The 21,738-nt window shown below is 46.6% G+C and overlaps 1 protein-coding gene across 2 annotated transcripts in view; it reads left to right on the top strand.

The window, feature by feature from the left end:
• The first annotated feature begins 4,278 nt into the window (after window positions 1-4,278).
• ADAMTS18 (ADAM metallopeptidase with thrombospondin type 1 motif 18) overlaps window positions 4,279-21,738 on the top strand; it is a 146,475-nt gene continuing 129,015 nt past the window's right edge. The window contains exons 1-4 of one of the 2 annotated variants that reach the window (XM_059876726.1): window positions 4,279-4,508; window positions 4,741-5,377; window positions 5,486-5,576; window positions 8,484-8,800. In XM_059876726.1, the coding sequence (XP_059732709.1) occupies window positions 4,279-4,508; window positions 4,741-5,377; window positions 5,486-5,576; window positions 8,484-8,800 (1,275 nt within the window). Of the gene's footprint in view, window positions 4,509-4,740; window positions 5,391-5,485; window positions 5,577-8,483; window positions 8,801-21,738 lie in introns of those variants that run through there. The other variant, NM_001192486.3, reaches the window with a different exon arrangement.

Raw genomic sequence — 21,738 nt, 5'->3', positions numbered from 1 at the left:
GAAAACAGACTGCAGAGAGCTCCCTGGCCCCTGCAACCACATGAGGACACAGCAAAACAATGGCAGTCTATGAAGCAGGATCTCACCAGACAGCAAACAAACCTGCTGGAACCTTAATCTTGAACTCCCTAAACTCCAGAACTGTAAGCAATACATTCTGTTGTTTCTAAGCCACTGCGGCCGTGGTATTCTGTTACAACAGCTCAGATGGACTGAGATGGATTAGTATGAACTTTACACACTCTTTATGGTCTCTTACAGTTTTAAAGTCAATTCAGATAAATCTGAATATTTCAGAAGCTGATTGTTGTTTTTCAATCACTCGGTGGTGTCCGACTCCTTGTGACCCCATGGACTACAACACACCAGGCTTCCCTGTCCTTCAGTAGCTCCCAGACCTTGCTTAAACTCATGTCCAATGATGCCAATGATGCCATCCAACCATCTCATCCTCTGTCGACCCTTCTCCTCCTGCCCTCAATCTTTCCCAGCATCAGGGTCTTTTTCAATGAGTCGGCTCTTCGCATCAGGTGGCCAAAGTATTGGAGCTTCAGCATCAGTCCTTCCAAGGAATATTCAGGGTTGATTTCCTTTAGGATGGCCTGGTTAGATCTCCTTGCAGCCCAAGGGACTCTCAAGAGTCTTCTCCAGCACCAGAGTTCAAAAGCATCAATTCTTTGACACTCAGCCTTCTTTATGGTCCAACTCTCACATCCACACATCACTACTGGAAAAACCATAGCTTTGACTAGATTGACCTTTGTTGGCAAAGTGATGTCTTTCCTTTTTAATACGCTGTCTAGGTTGGTCATAGCTTTTCTTCTAAGAAGCAAGTGTCTTTTAATTTCATAGCTGCAATCATTGTCTAAGTGATTTTGGAGCCCAAGAAAATAAAGTCACTCACTGTTTCCATTTTTTCCCATCTATTTGCCATGAAGTTATGGGACTGGATGCCAGGATCTTAGTTTTTAGAATATTGGGTTCTAAGCCAGCTTTTTCACTCTTCTCTTTCACCTTCATCAAGAGGTTCTTTAGTTCCCCTTCACTTTCTGCCATAAGGGTGGAGTCATCTGCATATCTGAGGTTATTGATATTTCTCCCAGCAATCTTGATTGCAGCTTGAGCTTCATCCAGCCCAGCATTTCCCATGATGTACTCTGCATAGAAGTTAAATGCTCCTTTGCTATTCAGAACCTAAAGGACCATGCGCTTCTGACTCTCTGTCACCATCTAGAGGCAATTTATACATATTGCAGGGCTAGTTCCTAGAACATGGAAAATCATCCCAGAAGTGGTGGCTTTGCAGTCTGTGTATTGGCCCAGCAGAAGAAAGTGGACCCGGTCTTCTGCAAACGCACAGACACTTTGTCGTAAGTGCGGGAGTGCTACTGGTATCCAGTGAGTAGAGGCCACAGGTGCTGCTCAGTGTCCTACAATGTGTGGGACAGCCCCCACCCCAGATTATCCAGCCCCCAGGGTCAAAGGTTCTACGGGTGAGAAGCACAGGTAAAAAGTGTTCTCTGAGACTCAAGCCCTGACCATGGAAAAGAACTTATATTCTTGGCTGCAAAGAAGCAAGACCAAAGGGGGTGTGTATGACTTCGCACAAAGATGTCTCACTGGAGAAATGCTGATGAGGGACACAGTTTTATTGGGCCGAGTGTGGACAAGCCACATACCCCTCCAACTTTTAGAAGCACTGAAGTCACCTCTGTCAGAATCACATGCACCTGCTGGCTGCAAATACATATGTGGGCCCAAGGCCAAGTCTACCCAATCAGAATGTCCATGGCCGGTGCCCCAGGCATCTCCATTTCCAGCCAACATCAGGGGTGATTTCATGCGTGTTCCAGTTTGACATAGGATGGATGAAGTAACAGGAATACAGAGTATCATCTATTTTGTTTTAACTGTTATTTTTATTTTTTTAGTTGTGCTGCACAGGCTGTAGGATGTTCGTTTCCTGAGCAGGGATCAAAGATGCACTCCCTGCAGTGAAAGCACAGAGTTTTTTTTTTTTAACTTTCTATTTTGTATTGGGGTATAGTTGATTAACAAACAACGTTGTGCTAGGTGAAGAGCAAAGGGACTCAGCCACACATGTATCCATTCTCCCCCAAATTCCCCTCTCATCCAGGATGTCACATAACACTGAGCACAGTTCCGTGTGCGATACAGGAGGACCTTGTTGGTTATCCATTTTAAATATAACATTGTATACATGTCCATCCCAAGCTCCCTAACTATCCCTTCCTCCCGTCCTTCGCCCAGCAACCATAAGCTCATTCTTGAAGTCTGTTTCTGTTTGGTAGGTAAGTTCATTTATGTCATTTCTTTTTAGATTCCACACATAAGGGATGTCATACACTATTTCTCCTTCTCGGTCTGACTTAACTGCGCTCAGTATAACACTCTCTGGGTCCACCCATTTTGCTGCAAATGGTATTATTTCCTTCTTTTAAATGGCTGAGTAATATTCCATAGTATATGTGTCACATCCTCTTTATCCATTCCTCTGTCCATGGACATTTAGATTGGGTAGCGTGGAGTCTTAATCACTGGAAACGAAAGAAAGTGAAAGTGTAGTCATTCAGTCATGTTCGACACTTTGCGAGTTCATGGACTGTAGCTTGCCAAGCTCCTCTGTCCATGGAATTCTCCAGGCAAGACTAATGGAGTGGGTTGCCATAACCACTGAACAGCCAGGGAATTCCCTAATCATATTTTTAAAGCTCACTTAGAAAGGGCTCAGGAAAAAACATTCACTTAATCCTTGGCATTGGCCACCCAATGCAGCCACACTTTGGCCACCTGATGTGAAGATCTGACTCACTGGAAAAGACCCCTGATGCTGGGAAAGATTGAAGGCAGGAGGAGAAGGGGACGGCAGAGGATGAGATGGTTGGGTGGCATCACTGACTCGATGGACATGAGTCTGAGCAAGCTCCAGGAGTTGGTGATGGACAGGGAAGCCTGGCGTCCTGCAGTCCATGGGGTCGCAAAGAGTTGGATACGACTGAGCCACTGGACTGAACTGAACTGAATCCTTGGGAGACCCTTTGGCTGTATTAATGTTTACTCCTGTTTTGCAGATTATCAAATGTAGGCCACAAGATCTTTAACAGATTGTTGTGAAACACAAGTGATTTGTTTAACCTGGATTTGTCTCACTGTGCTCAGTCATGTTTGATTCTTTGCAACCCCATGGACTGTATGCCACCAGGCTCCTCTGTCCATGGGATTTCCCAGGCAAGAATACTGGAATGGGTTGCCATTTCCTCCTCTGGGAGATCTTTCCAACCCAGGCATCGAACCTGTGTCTCCTGCATTGGCAGGTGGATTTTTTTTTTTTTTTTTTTTTAACCACTGAGCAAGTCAGTGGTGGGAAGGTGGGAAGGCGGGAAAGTGAGAAAGGTGGGAAACCCTTTCCAAAGTGTCCCCACCCCACCCCCTGCAGAAGGTGTATCACTTTCTCCGCTTTTCTAGCCCCAGGTTGATTTTTACTGACGCATTTCAGGACTCCGAAAACACACACACAGAGATACACACACACTGCTCTTAAATCTAAGTTTCCTCTGTGCATCACCCCGCCACCCCCAGGCCAACAAGATTCTATTGATCTGACAGTCTACTGTTCCTGCATCTGGCCTGTAAGCCTCCCATCAAGGCAGGTGCTATGTGCTAAGTTGCTGCCGTGCTGAGTCTTTGCAACGCCATGGACTGTAGGACACCAGTCTCCTCTGTCCGTGGGGCTTCTCCAGGCAAGAATACTGGAATGGGTTGCCATTTCTGCCTCCAGGGGTTCTTCCGGACCCCGGGATGGAACCCTGGTCTCTTATGTCTCCAGCATTGGCAGGCGAGTTCTTTACCACTAGCGCCACCTGGCAAGCCATGGCAGGTACATTTCCTACTTGGGGACCTTCTCTTAAGCTGACACGCAAGACAGCACTCGTCTCTTTCTTTATAAAACTGATCTTTGTTCTTACTTGAAATGTCAGCTCCACACAGACATCTTACAGTCACATACACAGTTTGAGCTCTCTTCCATCCCCTAACTACATTAGATTCTGCTAGTCTTTCTAATTGAGGGGCCCATTCTTTTCCTGTAGGGTCTCTGTGGTCATTTTTGTTCTCTGATGGTTGAGTTACCCTTTGAGGGTCTTTTCCATTAGCCTGTGAGGAGGATATATTTTGTTATCCCTGCCAACAGTGGGGATCAAAAGATCAGATAAGTGTGGTGAGTACGCGACAGGCACAGCGCAGACGGGCTTCACGTCCATGGTGAAGGCGGCGGCTCACTTCGTAGGCTGTGGGGTCCGGGGCCAGGTTGAGGAGCTGGAAACGCGGTCACTGGTAGAGGCGAGGCCACCGCCGGCCAGCCTGGGTTTTCACACGCTCTTGCTTGCAGCCCCCCAGGCCGCCGGAGATGTGCGAGTTACCGGGACTACTCGTTGGGTGAGCGAGGCCATTGTGCACCTAGCCTGGCAGTTCCTCGTCCCCATCAAGGGGTTAGTAAGTCTCACCTGTGCAAGGAGAGGGCCCGCGGGAAGCGAGTTGAAGCAGGGGAGAGTCCCTGGCCCTTTGGAGGCTCTGAGAACGCTCCGTACCTAGGCTGTCTAGCCAGGAGACTTGCAAAAGTAACGTCTGCACAGGCAGCCGGAGGAGTGGCGCCCCTCACCTGAACGGCCCCCTCCCCGCGCTCGGCTCTTCAGTTCTCGCGCTCCGGTGACGCTTTCCCAGCTTGGCCCAGGGCGCTCCCCTCCCTCCCTGGGCGGCCGGTCCCTCCTTCCCCTCCCTCCCCCACAACCTCTCCTCCCCCTGCGCCCCCTCCCTCGGAGCTGGAGCGGGGAATCCCACGCCCTCGCACCAGCCCGGGGGCTCGGACGAGCCCGGGAGCCGCTGGTCGCCAATCACCGTGCGGTGGAGAGGCGGGCGCTCGGCTCCGGCGCGCCGGGGGAGCCAGCTGGCGCTGCTGGACCCGGGAGCCTCAGACGCTCACCCCGACACAGAGCGACGCGCGGACCGCAGGGCGGGCGCGGACACAGTGCCCCAGCCGTCTGCGCTCCGAGGCGCGCGCCCGCCCCGGCCCCGGGGCGTCCCGGGAGGAGCAGGCGGCTCGGCGCTAGCCGGCATCGGCGGGCGGGCGGGCGCCGGGAGCCGGAGCTGGGGAGTCCCGAGGCGCCCGGCCCGCGATGTGAGCGGCGACGGCAGCTCCCACCTGGCGCCGCACCTGGAGCGCCGCGCTCCGGGGCGGCGGGGAGAATGCGCGCCGCCCGCAGCCGCCGCGCCCGCCCCTGACCATGGAGTGCGCCCTCCTGCTCGCGTGCGCCCTCCCCGCCGCCCGCTCGGGCCCGCCGTGGGGGCCGGCGGCGCGCGGGCGCGTGGCTAAGGCAGGTGCTGGGCGAGGGGCGCGCCGCCGGCTGGGGGGGCCCGGGACGCCGGCCCCGCCGCGCCCTCACGCGCCGGGTCACCTTTTCCTTTGCAGGCGCTCCAGCTGTGTTGCCTCTGCTGCGCGTCGGTCGCCGCAGCCTTAGCCAGTGACAGCCGCGGCGGGGAAGGCAGCGGATTAAACCACGGTTCGTATTCGCCCCCTCCCCGCCCCGAGAAGAGCTTTTCCAGGCACTTTGTCCCTTCTTTCCTTACAAAGAAAGACAAGGTAGAACAACTCCCCACCTCTCCCCCACGTGGCAGGTGTGCGCGTGTCCTGGATACACGGGTCCTATTTGGAGAGGGGGAATGTGGCCAGGACTTTGAATTTATCATGGGAATCAGGGCCTCAAGCTGCAAGTCGCGTTAAGGAGAAAACAGTCCTTTCCCCCTTTCCCTCGTTCACAGACGGGTGGTTTAAAAAAAAAAAAAAAAATCTGTGCTGCGGTGAGAAATTAGAAAGTGAATGGACATTGACCAGGTGGCTGCTATCAAAAGGCACTTTCTCCATTTCCTTCTTCTTTCGAGAAAGAACATGTCCCCTTCTTCCTCCATTTTCAGCACCCCCCCAACTCCCCTCTCCCCCACCTTCCCTCCCTCACCTCTCCACTCCTGTTCCTTTTATCCTTTTCCCATCTTCTTACTCCCTTTTCTCTTCTCTTGTATCATTGATTCCCAAAGATCACCAGAGGAAAGCAGGTAGCTTCTCTGGGGGGCGAGGGGTGGGGGAGGGGGGTGCCTCTTCTGAGGTTTCCTGGCTGCAAACATCCAGAACACGCTTTACTTCTGTTATTTATTAACTTCTCCCTGGCACCTGGAAGGAAAATCCTTGTTTCCATTGTTCCCATCAGCTGCTGGGGAACAGCTAATTCCTGACCCAAGGTTTCTACAGCAAGACCTTGATGTCCAGCTGGGGTTCTATCACTTTTTCAGCCTTCCGCGGCCTTATCTCCTCCTCTCGGGCAATCAGGGATCCTTATGGGGAGGAGAGGATGGCAGAGTCATGGAAAAGGCCGTGCCACCCAGGAGTGGATGAGTGAGGGGACCCAGGAGAGCCAGGAATTTGCCCTTGAGAAATTCACCATTTGTCCAACCAGAAAAGCTGGCTGCAGTTTCTAAAACAACCCCTCATTGTTTCATCAGGGCCAAATGGCTTGAGATCCCCTCCATTCCAGTCTCCACCTGTAAGCACCTCATGTTAGGCAGCCCCTGGGCTGATTAATCAGATCACTCACTGCAGGGGCTCTGAGTGCCCCTCTTCCCATGACGCACTGAATATTACCATCAGCCCACTGGTTCACCCTCCCTTTGCAAACAAACCAGCAGCAGGTGTCTCTGCTGGTAGGGGGCTTTGCAGGCTAATCCGAGGAAGGCTGGCTGGATAAGGCTCCTGCGTGTTCTCCCAGCTAAGAGCAGGCAGAGCTTCAGGTGGCTTTGCACAAGGAGGTAAGAATCAACGTAGCGTAGAGACTGTCAGGAGCATGTGTGATTTTGACAATTAGGTTTTAGCCTGGGGGAGGGAGGAGGTGTTTTCTTGCTGTGTTTCATCAAAAAGCCTTGTACACGGAAAACACCATAGTAGAAGTTTTGAAGGGAAATGGTATGTGTGCTGCTCAACTTTTTAAGGTTAAGAGAAAAACATGTTTTTCAATTGCTTTTTAATACGCATGTCAATTAGATAGTATTTCCAGTTAAAGAAGTGAAGAAAAAATGGGAAGGATGGCAAGAACATTGTAAGAATGAGTTTCTCAAGCAGTTTGTGTCTCCGATGATTCGTATACAGAAGAACACCATTGAAAATTGCTGTATTGGGATTTTTTTTTTTTTAATTCAAATGTAGGACCAAATAGAATATCACTCATTGATCCCTGCTAGCTACAGGGCTTCTGTTCATTCTTTAGCTTTCTTTCTTTCTTTTTCAGTTGTTGACTATTTTGGGAAAAGGGAAATTCCTCTTGCTTTTCCTCCTCCAGTAACCAAGGACCCAAGTGACTCAAACATGCCTCTTAGTTATTTGGAATCTTTCTAAACACTATCCAAATTAGTTTCCCATTCTGTGCCTAGAAAGTGGAAACCCAGAGTGTTTTTTAATGCACGGAGGGCATATTCCAAGTCACTTTGCGGACGATACTTTTCAGTTTCAATGTCCTGTGATAGAAACAGTGTGCTAGCCTCATTTTTTTTCAAGCAGCAAATTGTTGTTTAACTTCTGCTCTCCGGGACAAGCAGCAATTAGTGCTGCTCTAGGGAGCAATGGGGAAGGTATTTTTAAACACGTCTTTCCAGGTGTCCCCTGATCTGACACGCCCCCACCAACATGTCTGAGCAGTTTTCAACATCAGACTGTAGAAGGAAGTCCTGACAATTCGGAGGCATTTTTATGTATCCACTTTATTTTATGCTTACAATTAAATGGAATTGTCCCAGGGAAAGCTTGCTGTAAAACATTCGGTGATGCGAGTGCTGGAGTTTTTATTATCATGTATAATTAATATTGGAAGCATAAAACGGCAGTTACTTGTTAATTACTTGAGATTCATCTCAAGTTACTCAGCGCCATGAGTTATATTTGAAATTTAAGCTCTGTCCATCTTCCTCCCCTCCCCCTCTCCCCCCCACACACAAATGCTCCCAATGTAGTTTAAACAGAGGTATCATCTTGGGGGGAAAGTTCCTTTCTTTGACTTTATGGCTCCATGGTTATAATATTGTCTCCTCCAAGTCGACTTTGATGTGTGAATGACTCCATGACGGATATATAAAAAGTCCATCTCTCTGCCTACCATGAACGTCGTGGTATTTTCCACGAACATTCTTGACGTTCAGCAAGACGGTGCTTGACTTTTAGTTTCTGGAGGAATGACTGTGGCGGAGCTAACTGTCAAGATCACAAAATTCTCCCTGTCATGAGCTGCTCTGAGTGATATATCATCTAGGTGCATGGCAGTGGAGACAAATATCTTTCAGCTGTGCATTGCTCACTGCCAGCCTGTGGGAAAGGGGCCCCCGGGGCGTCCTGGGCTCGGGTGCTGACAGCCAAACCTTTCCCATTGCAGATTACGTCTTTGTCACGCCAGTAGAAGTGGACTCGGGCGGGTCATATATTTCCCACGACATTTTGCACAACGGCAGGAAAAAGCGGTCGGCGCAGAGTGCCAGCAGCTCCCTGCATTACCGATTTTCAGCATTTGGACAGGAACTACACTTAGAACTTAAGCCCTCGGCGATCTTGAGCAGTCACTTTATTGTCCAGGTACTTGGGAAAGATGGTGCCTCAGAGACTCGGGAACCCGCGGTGCCGAGATGTTTCTATCAGGGATTTATCAGAAACGACAGCTCGTCCTCCGTCGCTGTGTCTACGTGCGCCGGCTTGGTAAGCACCCCGACTCCCTCTCGCCTGCGTTTTGTGTAACTGGAATGAACAGATGTCTATAATACCGAGTGCTCTCGCAGCCAGCTCTACATATTCACACTGTCAGCTCTGATACATAGAATCTTTTCAGCTGAATTAATCTAAGCTGCTCCCAGATAAAGAAAATCTAATAGAACTTCAGTTACCATTTAAGAACGTTCTTTTGATGTTTATTGGTCTGGGCCTCTTCATTCTCCATGTTTGAGACAATCCCTGAGGAAATTAATTTGATGGATGCCATTCGCTTTGGAAAGTCTTGAGAGACCAGGCTTTATATAAATCTAGCAAGCTGCGTGCCTCTACAGTGCTCTGACACCGGGTAAACTGTTATTTAATGCAGGAGTACATTCACAGCCCTGAGAAGCCCAACCTTCCCTGTGGAAGAGAGGCCTCTTGTTTTCTTTCCACTAATCCGTTAGTGTTGTCCTGCAAGCGAGACATCCTTTTAGAATGTGATGTGGTGTGTTTGGGGGCTGGTGGGGTGAAGTGTGACATCCAGGAAGGCAGGGCATTTAAAAGCATTCGGGACAAGCTTTATTGCCTCCTGTGTGATCCTCTCTGTTGAGCTCGAGACCTGTAATATTAGTATAAATGATACTTGTCTCAGGATTCAGGCATCTGTGCATCAGTAAATGGCGATCTGGGTTGATGCCATCTTGTGTTACAGTTGGGAAGTGTCTATAAACTGACAGAACAGTTTGTGTGTGTGTGTGTGTGTGTGTGTGTTGAGACACACAGTGGTCTCGCTCTGGTGTGGCTAGAAGAAGGAAAATGGGAGGAACACTCAATTCAGCATGTAGTTAATAATATACATGATACACTCTGACCGAGCAAGAGGGCAGATCTTAGGCGCTGGTTATGACGACTTCCCTATTCTTGGCTAGCTGAAACTTTATTACGTTAACTTCCCCCCCGCCCCCCATGTTGTGGCTTGACACATAACTAAAATGGTTCATCGAATCAGAGTTACAATGTTTTGGTATGGTCTTTATAGAGTGAAGCAAAGATTTAACAGTTCTCAACTAAGCTGCATCTGTTTAAATGAACAATATGGCTTACTGGTGACTACATATTCTAACCTGGTTACACACACACAGGCAGCACCCACACCTGTGAATATATCTTGTGTTGGTTGGTTGGGTGATGATGAGTCTCCTGACCTTTTGGAAGCATCCTCCTCTCTTCTGTTTCAGTATCCTGACATCTTCAGAAGGTTAGGCCCTCCATCACAGTGGCTTACACCACCCCATTCCACATAACCCAGCGGTTAGGAGCAGTCTGTCCAAGGTCATTTTCACACTAGCCCTTACTAGAAGGGCCTTGAGCAAGCTATGCACCTCCCTTAGCGTCTTCATCTCTGCAGTGGGAATAGCAAGAGGGTTTACACTGCAGGGCTGTGGGGGTGACGTGACTTCCTACATGCAAAGAGCTACAGCAGTTCTAGGAAGGCACTTAGGCGCCTCACGTGGGATGAGCTCAGGATTCCACTCTCTATGAGTGATAGGAAGTCTGACCCTGATCATCTGATCCCATATGCATAGATGTTGGGTTGTTTCTCCTAAGAAGGAAATTCACTTTAGAAGAGGGAACAAAGAGCTACTTCATATGTAGAATGAGGCGGGCTACACGGTTTCATCTTCGGGATGGAAGTGAAAGGAGTCATCGGCAACCACGTCTGCCTGTGTATAAGGCCAATATACATTTTTTTTTTCATGCCAGTCTGATTTTGTTTTTATGTTTTCAATTTTATTTTTATTTTATGTTGGACAATAGTTTGATTTACCAATGTGTCAGTTTCAGGTATATAGCAAGGTGATTGAGTTTACACACACACACACACACACACACACACACACACACACTCTTTTTCAGATTTTTTCCCATATAGGTTATCACAGAATATTGAGTAGAGCAAAGTGACTGAGTTTACACACACACACACACACACACACACACACACTCTTTTTCAGTTTTTTCCCATATAGGTTATCACAGAATATTGAGTAGAGTTGCCTATGCTATACAGTAGGTCCTTTTCGATTATCTGTTTTATGCATAGAAGTGCATGTATGTTAATCACAAACTCCTAATCTTTACCACTGCACTATCTGGGAACCGCATACGTTTTTCCTTTGCACACCAATCTGATTTCTGTTTGTTTTTACTTTGTAATTCAATTCTTATATGTTCAGTTCAGTCACTAAGTCGTCTCCAACTCTTTGTGACCCCATGGACTGCAGCACGCCAGGCTTCCCTGTCCATCATCAACTCCCTGAGCTTACTCAGACTCATGTTCATCGAGTCAGTGATGCCGTCCAACCATCTCATCCTCTGTTGTCCCCTTGGACTATAATTTGATTTACGGTGTTGTATTTCAGGTGTACAGAAAAGTGATTGAGTTATATGTATATGTATAATCCATTCTTTTTCAGATTTCTTCCCATATAGGTTATCACAGAATATTGAGTAGAGTTGCCCGTGTTATACAGTAGGTCCTTGTGATTATCTCTTTTATACATAGTAGTATATACATGTTAATCCCAAACTCCTAATTTACCCCCGCCCCCCTCCACACCTTTCCACTGTGGTAATCATAAATTTGTTTTCCAAGTCTGTGAGTCTTGGAAATAAGCCTGTATCATTTTAGATTCCACATATAAGTGATATCACGTGATATTTGCCCTTTTCCTTCCGACTTACTTCACTTAATATGATCATCTCCAGGTCCATCCATGTGGCTACAAGTGGTATTTCATTCTTTTTTTATAATGCCAATGTAAGTTGAAACCACGGAATTCACATTGTTTCTTTCAACAAACCAGCCACATATACTTAATTAACTTTATTTCTCTAGACCTCAGTTTCCTCTCCTGAACCATGTGAAATGATTTCTAAGACTACTGCCATCTCTAGGCATCTGAGTCTAATTATCAGTTGGTTTACCCCATCAGGGCCCACTAGGTATGGGGTGGGGAAGGTATCAAGCTTATCTCTCTTGCATCATACACCTCCCCATGTCCTGCCAAGAACTGCAAAATATAAACCCATACAGCCATTCTTAATCAAACAAAAAGAAAAATAAAACAGGGAAGAGGATTAAACCCCAAATGAAAAAGCTGAGACACTGCTCTGTATTAATTTTTGTAACTTCTATTGAAGTATAGTGTATATACAGAAAGATATATATAGATATATATATTTGCACATATATATATGCAAAAATCATGGTGTACAGCCTAATGAATTTTCACAAAGTTCACATCCCTGTAACCAACAGCCAGATCAAATAGGACATTACCAGTGCCTGGAAAGACCACTCCCCATCCCTCATCCCCTTCCAGTCACTGCCCGCCAGAAGTAACCACTAACCTAATTTATAACATAGCTTGATTTCATCCATTTAAAACAATTTTACTTGAGGGAGGGTCATACAATATTCCTCTGTATGAATGATCTATATTGTTTCTCACTGTTAATGGCTGTTGAAATTGTTTCCAGTTTGGTGCTGTTGTGAGAAGTACTACCAAACACTCTTGTCTCTGCCTTTTGGTAAACTTACAGACACATTCTGTTGGAAACATACCGAAGACTGAAGTTTCCGGGTCATAGGGTACAATATATATGTTCTCCTTTGCTAGAGTCTGCCAAACAGCTTTTCAGAGTGGTTGAACCAGCTGACGCTGCCATCAGCAGTGTGTGAGAGTTCCAGTTGCTTCAGATCCTTATCAACACTTGCTATGATCTCTCTTTTCCATTTTAGACACTCCCATTGATGGATGTGAAGCAGTACCACATTATGGGTTTCGTTTGAATTGTTCTGGTGGTTAATGAAGTCAAATCCTTTCTTATGCCTACTGGCCACTTCTATACCCTCTTTTATGCTCTATTAATAGATCATATATGGACAAGCAATAGTATATAAGTTTTCTCTGTTATCGGAAAGTAGAGTCTTCTATGAAGCCTTCTGTGAGCCAAAATGACAAAAGCAAAGAAGCAGTTCCCTCAGGACACGTCTTGGCAGTGAGTGCACAGAATAAACTGGCCTGGAGCACAGCGGCCCACAGTCGCGGTTCAGAGCTGCAGTAGCTTGATGCACAGGTGCTGAGTGCGGTTCCTGGAGGGGGCTTGGTGGTGCCCCTTCCCTGCTGGGGGTGAGTGCTGCCTCTGTAAGGGCTCACTGGAAAACCAACAGATGAACACTCATCGCCATTTTTGCTTTGGGGTTTTTGTTTGTTAACGTCTTTTGTAAAAGCAAAGTGGTGTAATGGTGGCGCTTTTCCCTTTGTGAATAGAAGCAAGAATTCTGAGCAAAAACACCTTTGCCAACTTATCTTGGATAGCATGGCTATACACCTCACACAGTGCTGATCTGCATATGAAACACTGTTGAGGGGCAATAGCACTGGGAGATGACTTGAGGCTCCAACTGAGGAATCACTTCACTAAGGGGACAGAGAGATGACTCTTCTTCCCCCTGAAATGTCTACATCAGAGTTTCACCGAGAGTGGGGCTGGACAACTGGCAACAGAATGACTTTCAAGGTCCTGGCAACTTCCTAGTCTGCATCAGTGTGTGTTAAAAAGTAAGAAGTCACCTTTAGAGAACAGAATACCGACAGGAAAGCTAGCCATTCTCTTGATGGCTAGGGAATCCCGGGAGAGGCTTAGAAAGGGTGGAAGGGTTAAAGTGTGTGTGTGTGTGTATGCGTGCACGCACACGTGTGCACACACTCGCTCAGTCCTGTCCAACTCTTGTGCGACCCCATGGACTGTAGCCCACGAGGCTCCTCTGTCCATGGAATTTTCCCGGCAAGAATATTGGAGTGGATTGCAATTTCCTCCTTCAGGGGATCTTCCCAACCCAAGGATTGAGCCTGCATTGGCAGGTGGATTCTTTACTACTGAGCCACCAGGGAAGCCCAAGGGTTTTAACACTGAAATATGTATGAATATATATGCATGTACACCTATTCCAGTTATGATTTCTCAAGCAGGGAATTTAATAATTTACAATTAAGTTCTGTTCAAAATATTCTCTTAAAATGTACCTACCCCCCATGATAGTGAGTGAAGTTGCTCAGTCGTGTCAGACTCTTTGAGACCCCATGGGCTGTAGCCTACGAGGTTCCTCCATCCATGGAATTTTCCAGGCAAGGCTACTGGAATGGGTTGCCATTTCCCCCCATGATAGATCTCATTTTATTCATAAGTTAAATAGGTGGTTTGTTGTTGTTGCTCAGTTGCTGTCATGTCCAACTCTTTGTGACCTCATGAACTGCAGCACACCAGATCTCCCTGTCATTCACTATCTCCCAGAGTTTGCTCAAACTCATGTCCATTGAGTCCATGATGCCATATAAACATCTCATCCTCTGTTGCCCCCTTCCCCTCCCACTGTCAATCTTTCCCAGCATCAGGGTCTTTTCCAATGAGTTGGCTCTTTGCATCAAGTGGCCAAAGTATTGGAGCTTCAGCATCAGTCCTTCCAATGAATATTCAGGGTTGATTTCCTTTAGGATTGACTGATCTAATCTCCTTGCGGTCCAAGGGACTCTCAAGAGTCTTTTCCAGCACCACAATTCGAAAGTATCAATTCTTATTTACTTGGAATAACCCATCAAACAGGAGTTGCAAACTTTTATTTGTGAATCCTGCCTACCATTATTTCTGGAGGTGGTGGTTTTTTAAATTTTGAATTTCAGCAGGATCTAACTCTCTCCAGCCCAGCACCACCCCCTACACCTGGTGGCCCTACAGCCTGTGAACATTATCTGAGTTTGCAAAACTGTGTCCCAGAATCTCAGGGTTGCAGATGAACTGGATCTTATCACTCTCTGCCATGCGCATACTTTACACTATACCCAGCTTCCCCTGAGTACCACTTAGATGAAATGCTTATCACATCCAGGAAGCCCATGCGTTGTCAGGAGACCCTTCATCTTAATGCTGAACTACATACAACCTATCCTCTTATGCCTTTCATCTGTATTTCTCAGTTTTGTTTTCTGGGATGGTAGGAGAAACCTGTGTCTTTCTTCCTGCATATGAGGAGATCTAAGATATGCATCTGCCCCCAAGAGTGGAACTTTCGTGCTCTTTTATCAGGAAGACAATAATTTTCAGAGTGTGATCAGCCACATTGGCTTCACTTGCATGTGTGTGTGCTCAGTCGTGTCTGACTCTTTGCAACCCTGTGAACTGTAGCCCACCAGGTTCTTCTGTCCATGGAATTTCTCAGGCAGGAATACTGGAGTGAGTTGCCGTTTCCTCCTCTAGGGGATCTTCCCGACCCAGGACTCAAACCCATGTCTTCTGCCTCTCTTGCACTGCAGGCAGATTCTTTACCATTAAGCCATCAGGGAAGCCCCAGCTTCACTTCAGGTATTGAAATTTTCAATGTCTTTATGTACAACAGAAGGTCAATGAGACTGGGCCCAGGAATATGTGTTTTTTAATTTTCCAAATGATTCTAGTACATACTAACATGAGAGAACCATTGGATTAGGACATTGAACATGTAGGCAAATTTTTTTTTTTTTTTTTACATTTGCTGTTGGTCTTATAGAGTGAGCCTGTTTCTGAAACTTAATGGAAATGTCATATTTGGAGAATTGACTGGAAAGATTATATCATTCAATATTGATGAAGTTCTGTTATGTCAGGCACTGTTTGGAGCACAGGGTGGAGAAAGCTGCAAGCAAAGGGAATGCTGTAGGAACTTCCCTGATGGTCCAGTGGTTAAGACTCTATACTTCCCCTGCAGGGGTCATGGGTTTGATCCCTGGTCAGAGAACTAAGATCCTGCATGCCATGGGGGGAAAAAAGGTGGATGCTGTATTCTGCTTCATAGCATTTCTTTCCAAGGGAGAAATGGAGTGGAGATGTGAGACCCAGAAATTACTATTTGATTTTGAATTAAGCTATTATTCAACAGAGCCCTGGAACAAATGGTTCATGGAGGATGGTTTTAGATTAGCATGTTAACAAGTCAGAAACGCCCTATGTTATAGGTTTTGCCTAACTCTGTTTAAAAGTTTCCCTAACTAATTTGATCATGGAACCTGTTTTTTAGGGAACCTCTCTTCATAGTCTAGTAGACTTCTCTGGTAACTCAGATGGTAAAGAATGTGCCCGTAATGCAGGAGACACTGGGTCAGGTAGATCCCCTGGAGAAGGGAATGGCAACCCACTCCAGTATTCTTGCCTGGAGAAGTCCATGGATGGAGGAGCCTGGCTGGTTACAGTCCATGGGGTCACAAAAAGTCGGGCAGGACTAAACAACTAACACTCAGAGGCAAGAAAATCACCAAAGCAATGATTCCCAAAAGAGATACTGTAATATTATGTATTGATGTCTGACTCTTAAGAGGTGTTGAGGCATCAAAGGGTGGTTTCATGGTCATATATTCCCATAAGGTTTGGGAAACTTTAAGCAAATGTCCTTGCTCTCATACATTTCTCACCTTTTAATGCTCACATGCATGGTGCAGCTCCAAGAGGTTGAATTTTGACGAACTTGATGACTTCCCTGCCCACCTCCCTTTTAAGCCACACTTCCATCAACAACTTGCCAGGGTTCCAGGCTTCACCATGGAAGAGTAATCATTAGGTCTAAGATGATTTTCCGGAGAAGAAAATGGCACCTCACTCCAGTACTCTTGCCTGGAAAATCCCATGGATGGAGGAGCCTGGTAGGCTGTAGTCCATGGTGTCACTAAGAGTTGGACACGACTGAGCGACTTCACTTTCACTTTTCACTTTCCTGCATTGGAGAAGGAAATGGCAACCCACTCCAGTGTTCTTGCCTGGAGAATCCCAGGGACGGGGGAGCCTGGTGGGCTGCTGTCTCTGGGGTCGCACAGAGTCGGACACGACTGAAGCGACTTAGCAGCAGCAAGATGATTTTCACTTTAATAGTACCTGATGAATCAAGTTACTATGCCCACCAGTTGGGAAAATGTACCTCTTGACTGAGGAGTCTGGAGACTCAGCTCCATTCACAACATGAAGATCCAGGGAAGAGGCATACAAAGATGCTCCCTGTGTTGCATCTCCACCCAGATCTATTCTTTACCTCTGATTAGTCACCTCCGCAGCGGATCTGGCTGGCAAGAATGGTAGAGAGCTGTGCTGTTCCTCTGGCGTCTTCTATCCAGTCTTGGATTAGGCTCTAGCCTCAGCATCACATCAGGGGCTCCGAGTGGAGTGGGTACCACAAGGTCCCTCCAGCCTTTGTTGCGATTTCGTCACTTGGTTTTCGTTTCTTGTTGCTTTGTCCCCAGCCATTAAACCATAAGTGGCGTTTCTCCTCCATGGCTGGCTGCCCTCTTGTCCCCATTGTCTCCTTCCTGGTGGTGGTCTTTTTGGACTATGACTGAAGGGACCATTCTTTGGAGAGCCTGGGTCCCTGCAAGGAGCTTTGGAAGCAGTTGGATTTCAGTAGGGATGCTTTGATCTCGCTCTTTTTCAGAAGTGTTTTATGACTCAGAAAGTTCCGCCATTGAGTTGCTGTTGCTGGCTGGCCGGTAGTCTTTAGAAAGCTGATTTCCATTCATCAAAGGGCTGAAGTTAAATGACCTTAGTCCAGACAGGCAGAAAGAAAGCAGAGGCTCTTCTGCTTTGGGAGGCCTCGTTAACTAGCAGAGGTTTGCTGCCTGACACACACCCCCTTGCAACTTTTCAGTCACTTGAGAGCATCACGTGAATTTAAGGATTAGACTGGATTCTATTTACAAGTTTTTGAACATAGGCTGACCCAAGTCAGAGATGTTTTCTTAGATTTTGACTTGTTTCATCAATGGCGAAAAGATTTTTTTTTTTTTTTGCCTCTTTTCTATAGGCCCTCTTCAGACATGGTTTGTGAAGATGATAATTTGCTCAGAACAACACATTTTGCAAAATGCCAGCCAGTCTCCTTTTTTTTAACTGCTAAGCTTCTTGCCAGAGAGCAGGATCCCCAGGCTGATATGAAGGGTGCTCTCATGGGAAGGCAAAATGCTGATCCTTCCTCCCTGTGTGCTCAGCCTGTTAAAGCATGGCTGCTGAGATCAGTCTCCCAAGCACCAGAATTGTGAATCTTGGGTGCTGCACCTCAGTTTTCTCATCTGTAAAGTGGGCAGTGGTGACTGTCTCTTTCTCTCTCAGGATTGTGGTGATCTATGATGAATTCCTTCCTCAGTTACTCTTCTGTTAGTTGTAGCTTGCTTTTTTAATTGAATTGTAGTTGGTATACAGCGGGGCTTCCCTGTGGCTCAGATGGTGAAGAATATGCCTGCAATGTGAGAAATCTGGGTTCAATCCCTGGATCGGGAAGATCCCCTGGAGAAGGGAGAGGCAACCCACTCCAGTATTCTGGGCTTGAGAATCCTATGGACAGAGGAGCCTGGTGGGCTACAGTCCATGGGGCTGCAAAAGAGTCAGACACGACTTAGAGACTAAACAACACAGGCTATCATAACAAACAACCACAGGACTGAGGGGCTTAATAAAGTTTGGACGGCGGAAATCTGAGATCAAGGTGTCAACAGGTTGATTTTTCTTGAGGCCTCTGTCCTTGGCTTGTTGATGGCTGTCTTCTCCCTTTGTCTTCATGGGAGCCTTGGCAGGCTACAGTCCGTGGGATCGTGAAGAGTCAGACATAACGGAGCGACTGACACACACTGGTGAACAGTATTATGAAGTTACAGGTGTATAAGACAGTGACTCACAATTTTAAAAGGCTCTAGGCGCCATCCCCTATGTCGTGCAATATGTCCTTGCAGCTACTTTAAACATAAACGCTTGTACCTCTCACACCCCTTCCCCATTATTACCCCCCACCACTGATAACCACTAGCTTGTTCCCTGTGTCTGGGAGCCTGCTGCTTTTTTGATATTCACTAGTTTCTTGTATTTTTCAGATTCCCTGTGTGATATCATATAGTATTTGTCTGTCTTTGTCTTACTTCACTAAGCATAAAACCCTCTTAAGTTCATCCATGTTGCTACAAGGAGCAGACTTCGTTCTTTTTGGAAAGCATTCCGTTGTGTGTTTATATGTATGTATATACACACACGTACATACACACGCATCTTCTTTATCCAGTCATCTGCCGACGGACACTTAGGTTGCTTCCACGTCTTTGTAAATACTGCTGCTGTAAACACTGGGCTGCATGTATCTTTTTGCACTAGTGTGCTTGTTTCTCTCGGATATAGACCCAGGAGTAGAATTGCTGGGTCACATGGTAGTTCCTTGAAGATTCTTGACTTTGGTCTAGGAGAGGATCTAGGAAGGAAATGGTCATTGAAACTCCTGGCCCGAGGCCTTTTCAGGCTCCTGAGAACAGGAAATGAGCCCTTGGATGTTGGCAGTCATACCGGTGAGAATCCTGGGGATGTTATGGGGGAAGGTAGCCACCACTTGATCAGTGATGAAGACATAAAATCAGAAAATGAGAGGGAGATAAAGAATCAAAGAGGAAGGAGCTAAGAAATCAATAAAGATTGGGATCAAGGCACATATGATAAATCAGGGCAGTGGGGAATGGCTTTGAGCTCAGACCTTGAAATCCCAGTGCTGGCCTTTTCTATGTGACCCAGGTCAAACTGTTTACCCTCTCTGGGCTTGATTTTTCACTGGCGAAATGAGGATAATGGTAGTTCCTTCCTCAGGGGGTTATGGATGCTTAATCAAAAGAAAAAATGCTCTGTGTACAATGCTAGAAACAGTGGCAGGCACATAGTAATAACATGGGCAGTGGCGATAACATATCAAGCAGTAATTGGTATTATTAGCAGCAGAATTGGCTAGTGCCAGTCCTCCTGACCACCCACAGGTAAGGAAGTTTTAGCCTAGGTAATAAAAAGTTTATATTGATTGAGCACATATCGAATTTTTAAAAACTGGAGTCGTGGAGTAGAAGATTCAGCTAAGACACAGACCGAGACCTTTATGATATTTAACTATCAGTTGGCATATTGCTATTCAAAGTCTGAAGTAGCAGTTTACTTCATGTACTTCAGAAAGACCTGGGCACTTCAGGAGGAAAAAAAAAAAAAAAAAGCCCTATATATATTTATGCTCCACCTCTGAAAATTCAGTAGGTCTGGGTGGAGCCTGGGTGTCCACTTAAATAAAGGCAAGAAAACTTCACAGATTGTTCCGGGGGCACCGGAGACTGTGAATCCTTATCCTAAAGGAGTCTGCAAAGAAGCTTGCCTGCAGGAAATGGAAGACTAGTGGGACATCCTCTGGGAATTGTTTTTGCTCTTGGAATGTGTCACACCTTCCAAGTGTGGTCATCAGGGCTCTGTCTAGCGTAAGCCTGTGTGTGTGCTCTCGAGGGGGCAGGCGCGGGTCGCTGGGGTGAATCCAGATGTACAGAGGGTTCTTGTTTCTGTATCATAAAACTCTTCAGTGGCAAGTACAAAAACTCCATCTTGAACTCAGTTAGGCATAAGAAAATGTGTATTTTTGGCTCTGGAGCAGTCTTTCTCATTCCTCCTCCTGTCTGTCTCTCTGTTTCTCTGCCTCCCTGTTTCTCCCCGCTCACCCCTTCCGCCCACCGCCGACCCGCTTCCTCCGCCCACCTCTTCCCCTCCCCACCTGTACTTCCACCAAGGCTGGACCCAAGCTACCGAATCCCATCATCACGGTCCTCTTTCTGTCAGCCTTTCGGCTCTTTCTCCTCCTGCTTGTTGCACCTCCACGTGCAGGACCCCCAAATTCCAGACATGATTCAGATGCTGCCCTGGGTGTCTGGTGTCACACGTGACTTGCAGTGACTCTGCGGTTGAACTGACATCATATGTGGGAACAAGCACGTGGAGCTCTGGGCTTTATTTGCTCTCTCACCTGTCTGTAAGCCTCAGAGGGCCCCACTCAAACCCTCTGTGTCCAAGCAAGACTAAATCAGCTTTTGGATTGTATATTGGCATGTGAATTAGTGGATAGAAGGCGGTCTGGGATGCACAGCAAGCCAAGGGCTTCACAGTTACCTGTCAGTTTGAAGCTCTTTTTGAAACCGGAGTTGATTCTTTCTGTTGTGTGTGGCCTTAAAACACACACACATTGTGTTAGTCCATACTTCTTCTGAACTTGTTTTTTTTTTTTTGATGAAGAAGGAGTACCTAAAAATAATGTGTGTCTTGAAGTTCCTTGTTATTCTTTTAATTCCTGTATATTTAATCACACCCTTATAATTAATATGTTTGTTTCTAGTTTGTTTGCTGTTGCTGAAAAAGTATGCATGTGTATGGGTCTTCTTAGCTGTATCCAATTCTATATTTTATGAGAGAGACAGAAAGACCCACCTTGTGAGAAGCTGGGATGCCAAACACAGGCGGGATATTAGCTATGGCCAGAGATGGACTTACTGATATTGACATTATCCACCCAGTACCACGCTCACCTTGGTTGTATAGCATGCAGGGTTACTGAGAACTCATTTCATTTTGTCTTCCGTGAGCCTAAGACAGTCACTTAGTAAACCAGTTCTCTCCAGCAGAGCATGCGTGCTGGTAAAACTGCATGGTTTCCCACCGTCAACAGTAAACAATTTAAGAGAAAATGGTACTGATTAATTCCTGAAGTCCAAGTATAAACAGGACTAATGTTAACAGTGCACATGAAGGCTCTCAGGACCCAAAATATTTGCCTGGACTTCCTACACATCTCTGTCCACAAACCCGGGAGCTCCTCCTCGATTAGATCAAGTCGTTCCCGTGGAAGTCGGTTCCCACGGTTTTCCTATCCAATTATAGGGCCGCGTTCATTCAAATACCATAATGCAAGTCTGGAGAGCGTGTTCTGTCTGGACTACATGCTCACCTCTCCTGAAGGGATGCCTTTGATGTATGGGAGGATTTCAAGTTCAGCTGAATTCTTTTGATTGCTTATTCATACCACTGAGCTTTGG

Source organism: Bos taurus, chromosome 18 (assembly GCF_002263795.3).
Source record: "Bos taurus isolate L1 Dominette 01449 registration number 42190680 breed Hereford chromosome 18, ARS-UCD2.0, whole genome shotgun sequence".
NCBI lineage: Eukaryota > Metazoa > Chordata > Mammalia > Artiodactyla > Bovidae > Bos > Bos taurus.
The sequence above is the reverse complement of the archived record's forward strand: the minus strand, read 5'-3'. Positions and strand labels throughout refer to the sequence as shown.